This window comes from Dipodomys merriami, unplaced genomic scaffold (genome assembly GCF_024711535.1).
Source record: "Dipodomys merriami isolate MVZ:Mamm:240054 unplaced genomic scaffold, mDipMer1.0.p SCAF_3333, whole genome shotgun sequence".
NCBI classification, from domain to species: Eukaryota; Metazoa; Chordata; class Mammalia; order Rodentia; family Heteromyidae; genus Dipodomys; species Dipodomys merriami.
Window position 1 is genome coordinate 6,814 of NW_027204864.1, and position 7,064 is coordinate 13,877.

The following is a 7,064-nucleotide window of genomic DNA, read 5'->3' on the forward strand; positions in this document are numbered from 1 at the left end:
TGGGCCCCGAGTTCAATCCCCAGGACCAACACACACACACACACACACACACACACACACACACACACACACACACACACACACACACACACACACACACACACGAATGAAAGGAAGAGAGGGGTACTGGTGGCTCATGCTTGTAATCCTAGCTACTCATCAGGCTGAGATATGAGGATTGAGGTTCCAAGCCCATACAAACAAATCTGAGAGACTCTTAATTACAATTAGCCAGCTAAAAGCTGGAAGGGGAGGTATGGCTCAAGTGCCAGCTTTGAGTGAAAAAGAAAAGCAAGACTGTGAGGTCCTGAGTTCCTCCAGTACTGGCACAAAAACAAACAACAACAAAAAAGAATGGAAGAAAAGAGACAATTAAAATTATCAAAAAAGAGGGCTTCAGAAAGCATACCATTCTTTCACTGTTGGCTATGATTGCAGAAAGGCTAAGTTGACTTTACTATGTGCTACTTAGCAGATTCTTACCATTAAGTATAGAAAACAATAAATCAGTTACTTAGAATATTCTCATATGCCGGCTAGGATTGTGGCTCAGTGATAGAGTGCTTGCTTAGCATGCATGAAGCACAAGGTTCAATTCCTCAGTACCACATAAATAGAAAAAGCCAGAAATGGCGCTGTGGCTCAAGGGGTAGGGTCTAAGCCTTGAATAAAGAAGCACAAGGACAGTGCCCAGGCCCTGAGTTCAAGCCCCATGACTGGCCAAAAAAAGAAAAAAGAAAAAAAAAGAATATTCTCACACGGAATCCTGACAGGGCCAACTAAACCAAGTTAGTGGTACCAACTCTGAGGAACAAGCAAGTATCCTACTTTTCCAGGATGTATACGATGCTTTCAGAAAATGTTTTTTTCAGGAATTTTCTGTCACTGTATTCAATACTCACTAAGAAAAGGTAGCGTTCTTGTGCTGAGGTGTTCCGAGCAGCAAGTTTGAGGATCTGTCCTTCTTTTATTAGTTCATTAGAAGGATTTACAATGTCTTCTTCTTCTCCCAACATTTCATAAATCTCCAAGAGTTTCTTCAGGTTTTCCTGGGAAATTAAAACAAAATAAAGCAAGATCAACTATAAGGAAGTTTTTTACCTTAGTAACCTGAATAGTACTATCACTGTGACTACAATCTGCAGAACAGAGTAGTGGGGAATAAGCAGATGTGTTTGTTTGTTTGTTGTGTGTGTGTGTGTGTGTGTGTGTGTGTGTGGCATATGTGTGCCAATCCTAAGGCTTGAACTCATGGTCTAGCTGCTGTCTATGAGCTTTTTTTGCTCAAGACTAGCATTCTACCAGTTATGCTACAGCTCCACTTGCAGCTTTTTGGGTGATTAATTGGAGATAAGAGTCTCATGGACTTTCCTTCCTGGGCTGGCCTTAAACTGTGATCCTCAGATCTCAGCCTCCTGAGTAGCTATGAATAAAGGCCTGAGCCATCAGTGTCTGGCTGATGCATTTTTATATAAAATGCATGAACAAAAGGAAACCAGAGGGAGGCTTATTCCAGAGAACACTAGACATACTTTGCAAACGTTTTTTTGGTTCACCTCTGTTGACTAGGTTCAAACCTACAGACAGTATTAGGCTATGTCATTAACAATTGTCTGTCCAGAAGGTTCCTGTCTCCTTTGCAAACCACTTACCATTTTTCTTATTGCGCTATTAGAATGGCTTGCTGCTGTAGAAATAATTTCAAGTGATTCTAAATGGGAAAAAAAGAAAAGGAAATAAATATGCTTTGTACTTCCTGTGCTAGTGAGTAATTGAATAACTTATCCACCAAAATAAAAAGAAATCTGAAATACCAGGGGAATAGCAGCAACTTCCACTTTACAAACTGGATTACTTTCAAAACTTTGTAAGCGGAGTGAGTACTTAAACATTAGGCAGCTCCATATAAAAGGGAAAAAATAGGCTCACAGGCCATACTTGGTCCATCATAGGGCTTAGAAAAAAATTAACAAGCACAATGTACAGTTTCAGGCACACATGAACCATCTCCCCTAGGGGACCTAATAGGGCTTACTGTATACTAATTAGTTCTTATACAACCTTAAATGATCTTACAGTGACATTAGCTCTGTTTGGTAGATGAAAGAAGTGAGGAACAAGTAACTTTACCAAGATCATAATCAGTTGGTCCAGGGTCATCATATGATACTGGATCTCAATGAAATCTAAGTCTTTTGACTCAAAGTTTGGCCACATTTCAAAGGTAGTAAATAATATATTACATTTTTCTTTGGAAAATTACTAAGCATAACCAAACTTCATGTGGGAAAATATGTGACAGTTCTAGGCTGGGGAATAGGAACTCTTTCTCTCTCTCTCTATTTTTGTATAGTACTAGGGCTTGAACTCAGTCTTGAACTCTTGCTTAGCTTTTTCCACTCAAGATCAGCCCTCTATCATTTGAGCCAGACCTCCAGTTCTTTCATTTTGGTAGTTAATTAGAGATAGAGTCTCTAGGATTTGTCTGCTCAGACTGGTTCTGAATGAGATCTTTAGATCTCAGCCTCCTGACTAGCTGAGATTATAGGTATGAGTTACTAGCATCCAGCCAGGGAAGAAATTCTTTGCCAGAAGCATTGTAGGAGTTTCAGCCACTGCAGAGGAAGTCAAGGGCTGCTGTTGGATCAATCCAAAGGAATAAGTCTTAGTTCTAAATCCTGTTTCACTTCCTTTCCGTCTTGCAAATACTGGTCTATTTAACTCCGTTACCACAACAACCCATGGCTTCTGGCCTACATTTGCTGTCTTTGCACTCTGCTCCTGCTCCTTCTGTTTTTAGGTCTCTAGAAGCTCTTTTTTTTTTTTTTTTTTTATTTCTTTAGACCTTTATGTGTAAGTAGCAAGAGGAAGGCAAAAAGAGCAATAAATTGTCCTACTTTGTCCATAACTTTCTTAAAAAATTTTTTTTTGGTTTTGTGCTAGTACTAGGGCTTGAATTCAGAGACTTTGCAATCCCTTACTTTGCTGCTCTAGGCTGGTACTCTACCACTTGAGCCACAGTTCCACTTCTGGCTTTTTGCTGGCTAATTGAAGTAAATCTCATGGACTTTCTGCCTAGTCTGGCTTCAAACTGGGATCCTCAAATCTCAGCCTCCTGAGTAGCTAGGATTTCAGGTATGAACTAACAGTGCCTGGAGCATTTTCATTTTTGATAAAAGGTATCATATAGGAAAAATACAGCCTTTTCATCTATATGTTTGAGAACTGTCCAGATGTGGGCAATTCTGTGCAATCCTGTACCAAATACAGAATCCAAGAAAGAGGGAGAAACTGTAAGAAGGGATGGGGCCACTGACCAATTGATCCTTGGAAGGAATCCATGATTCCACCTCTAATCTACTGATAGCTCTGCCACTAAAGCCTAGCACTCAGGCTAGATGAGTGAAAAATGGGGATGTGGCAGAATTCCCAGAAAGTAGAAGGCAAGGGGAAGATGGGAAGTCAAATTCACAACCATATGGGAGAAAGGGGAAAGAGATATTTCTGTGGTCACTGAGTCATTTGGATGGTGAGTGAAACATACTGAAGACCTTCTACTTCCAAAATAAGAAAATGGCTCCCAGGCCAAAGATAATGTTTTCTGCTCCTCTTTTCTTAAACCAAGAGCAACTTACAAAAACAGGTCCTGAGTTCAAGCCTTCATACCAAAAACAAAAACAAAACAAAACAAAACAAAACCCCGCTGAAACCTAGTAGCTCATACCTGTACAGGTAATCCTATCTACTTAGGAGGCTGAGGTCTGAGGATCACGGTACAGAGTCAGCAGGGCAGATAAACCCAATGGATTCTTATCTCCCAAGTAACCACCAAAAAGTCAGAAGTAGAGCAGTGGCTTAAGTAGTAGGGCACAAACGTTAAATAAAAAAGCTCAAGGACAGCTTCCAGCCTCTGAGTTTACACCCCAGGGACAGGCACACACAACAACAACGACAACAACAAAACAAAACCACCAGTCACTTTCATTTCAACCTGATTTAAAAAAAAAAAACCAAACTAGTAATTGGAGTAAATTTTCTTGAGGCCAATGTCATTAGACAACAAAAGGCATCGTTTCCTGTTTTATCTTAGGGTAGGTAAGGCCAACTCTGCTTAGGTTATTTTTACAGGATAAATGTCATCCTAGCTTTCTTGCTCTGCATCAACCTATCTAATTAAAACAGCAGCACTTGTGATTTCAAATGATTGTGCTCTTTCTGGGAGAAGGTAATTGTATATTGCTGTTTCAGATGTCTCTAGGTCTGCAGTTTTATATTTCAGTTAGTGATTAATGTGAACTCAGAGCAGGAAACGTGATTTGCACTACTCCCAACCTGTGACTTGGATTATCCAAAGTGGCTTGCCTGACTGAGGTGACAATTATAATTTCCAGTGTAATTATTTTAAGAGCAATATCTGACCAAAGAAATGGTCAAATACTGGACCCACAAGTAAGTTTGGTTATCCTATAATGGAGTGAGGGATGTAAAATATAAAAAACATTTACTTTTTGCATCATTCCAGTCTGGAGAGTCAGGAGGCAATTTTCTTAGGTAGTCCTTAAGAAGCATCTCATACCGTGGAATCCGCTGAACAGGTTCTAGCATGTGATGTTGTAAAGTTAAGCTCCCACAGACCTTCTGTTTCTAAAGTGAGCAGAGAGTTTAAAGAAAACATTACAAAATCACATTAGTCATTTAAAAACCCTTAGCGCCAGTGGCTCATGCCTGAAAAACTAACTACTCAGGAGACTGAGACCTTAGGATCAAGGGTTAAAGCCAGCCTGGGTAGACATATCTGAGACTCTTATCTGCAATTAACCACTAAAAAGCCAAAGTAGAGCTATTTGCTCAAGTGGTAGAACACTATCTTTCAGCAAAAAAGCTAAGGGACAGTGGGGTCAAGAGTTTAAGCCCTAGTACTGGCATATACACAAAAACAACAAAAGACTCACTATATGATAAACTCTCATCAAGAACAATGTGTACATATTGTAGCTGAGCCTAACTTTCATTAGCAATACCTAAGAGGCTTTAAAAATGCAGATTTGCCAGTGATTCACACCTGTAATCCTAGCTACTCAGGAGGCTGCAATCTGAGGATCACAAGTCAAAGTCAGCCCAGACAGGCAAGTTTGTGAAATTCTTTTTTTTGTTGTTGTTGTTTTTTGTACAGAGGGGTTATAATTACAAGGTAATGAGTATGTTTCTTATCAAGCATTGTAGCCTCCTCCTTTGTTTCCCCTTCCCATCCCTTTTGAAATTCTTATCTACAGTTAACCACCAAAATGGTAGAAGCAAAGCTATGGCTTGCTTGGTAGAGTGCTAGCCTTGAGCAAAAAAGCTCAGGGGCAGTACCCAGTCCCTTAGTTCAAGCCCCAGAACAAGCGCATGCACACACACACACACACACACACACACACACACGCATATACACACACATACACATACACAATGTATATTTATGAACTTCTGGGTGGGGATGGGAGGGAAAAACTGGGAAAGAGAGAGGAAAGGGGTGGCATTGTCCAAAAAGAAAGGTACACATAAGCCAGGCACTTGTGGCTCACCCTTGTAATCCTAGCTACTCAAGAGGTTCAGATCTGAGGATCATGGTTCAAAACCAGCCCAGGCAGGAAATTCTGTGATACTCTTATCTCCAATTAACCTCTCAAAAAAAGCAGGAAATGGCATTGTGGCTCAAGTGGTAGAGTGCTCGCCTTGAGCAAAAGAGCTCAGGGACAGGGCCCAGGCCCAGAGTTCAAGCCCTGGGATTGGTTGATTTTTATTTATTTATTTTTATATTTTTTTTTTAAAAGAAAGAACATTCTCTCCTCTCTCTCTCTCTCTCTCTCTCTCTCTCTCTCTCTCTCTCTCTCTCTCTCTCTCTCTCTCTCTCTCTCTCTCTCTCTCTTCTCCTCCCCCCACCCCCACATCTCCCCAAGTCCTGGGGGTTGAACTCAGAGCCTAAGTGCCATCCTTGAGCTTTTTTTGCTCAAGGTTAGCACTCTACCATTTGAGCCACAGCGCCACTTCTGGCTTTTTCTGTTTATGTGGTCTGAGGGCTTGTTTCATGCATGCTAGGCAAGCACTCTACCACTAAGTCACACTCCCAGACCCAAACACGTACTCTTTACCTGACTCATGCAAACGTAAACCCCCCTTGTACATCACCTTTATAACAGCAATAAAAAATTTAAAAAGGCACATTTATGAATCTTATCCCAATCTATGAAATCAGAACTTGGGGTGAAAAATCATAATTTGGGGTAGAGGAGCTACAGAATAGGCATTTTAAAATACCCCTTTATTTTTATAGCATTAAAGTCTGAAGAGTATACACTGTGTATAGAAACAGAAAGGGGAAAAAAATCAAGCAGAAACCAGGTGGCTTATGCCTATAATGTTTCTACTCAGGAAGCTCAGCTATTATCTCCAATTAACTACCAAAAAGCCCAAAGTGGAGATGTGGCTTAAGTGGAAGAGCATCATCCATAGCAGTGTGAGGCTCTGACTTCAGGTCATAGTACGAGCACCACTGTCCTGCACTCCCTCCAAACCCCCCCTCCCCACAAAAAAGTAGAATTTTTTTTTAGTGTTCTTTTTTTTGTACATTTTTATTATAACAATACTGTACAGAGGGGTTACAGTTACATGAGCAAGGTAATGAATACATTTCTTATCAAGCATTGTTGCCTCCTCTTTTGTTTTCCTCTACCATCCCTTCCCTCCCACCTCCACAAAAAAAGTAGAATTTTAAGCAAGAAAATTCCAAGTTGGGCTGGGAAGGTGGCTCAGTGGTAGAGTGCTTGCCTTGCATGCCTGAGGCCCTGGGTTCGATTCTTCAGCACCACATAAGCAAAAAGAAAAAAGCCGGAAGTGGTGCTGTGGCTCAAGTGGTAAAGCGCTAGCCTTGAGCTGAAGAGCTGAAGGGCAGCGCCCAGGCCCAGAGTTCAGGCCCCATGACTGGACCCAAAAAAAAAAAGAAAAAAGAAAATTCCAAGTTGTCAGAAGCCATTTTAACTAGCAGCTGTTAGGATTTACAAAGTCACATTATGAAATAATTC

At 40.8% G+C, this 7,064-nt stretch overlaps 1 protein-coding gene across 1 annotated transcript; it reads right to left on the minus strand.

Moving 5' to 3' along the window:
- Window positions 1–550: 550 nt before the first annotated feature.
- On the minus strand, window positions 551–4,688 carry LOC138803108 (FYVE, RhoGEF and PH domain-containing protein 4-like). Its single transcript, XM_069986938.1, has 3 exons — window positions 4,506–4,688; window positions 1,653–1,711; window positions 551–1,049 (listed from the first exon to the last, which is right to left on the minus strand). Exons 1-3 carry the CDS (start codon window positions 4,603–4,605, stop codon window positions 825–827), a joined length of 384 nt encoding a protein of 127 aa, XP_069843039.1. The 5' UTR covers window positions 4,606–4,688; the 3' UTR covers window positions 551–824.
- Window positions 4,689–7,064: the final 2,376 nt, after the last annotated feature.

Excerpts from the sequence above, each read along its gene's own strand:
- LOC138803108 (XM_069986938.1), bottom strand. The coding sequence starts at position 4,605 with ATGCTAGAACCTGTTCAGCGGATTCCACGGTATGAGATGCTTCTTAAG. Across the intron at positions 1,712-4,505 it reads AGACTGGAATGATGCAAAAA|AATCACTTGAAATTATTTCT; the intron begins GTAAATGTTTTT and ends TTTCCCATTTAG. Across the intron at positions 1,050-1,652 it reads ATAGCGCAATAAGAAAAATG|GAAAACCTGAAGAAACTCTT; the intron begins GTAAGTGGTTTG and ends TTAATTTCCCAG.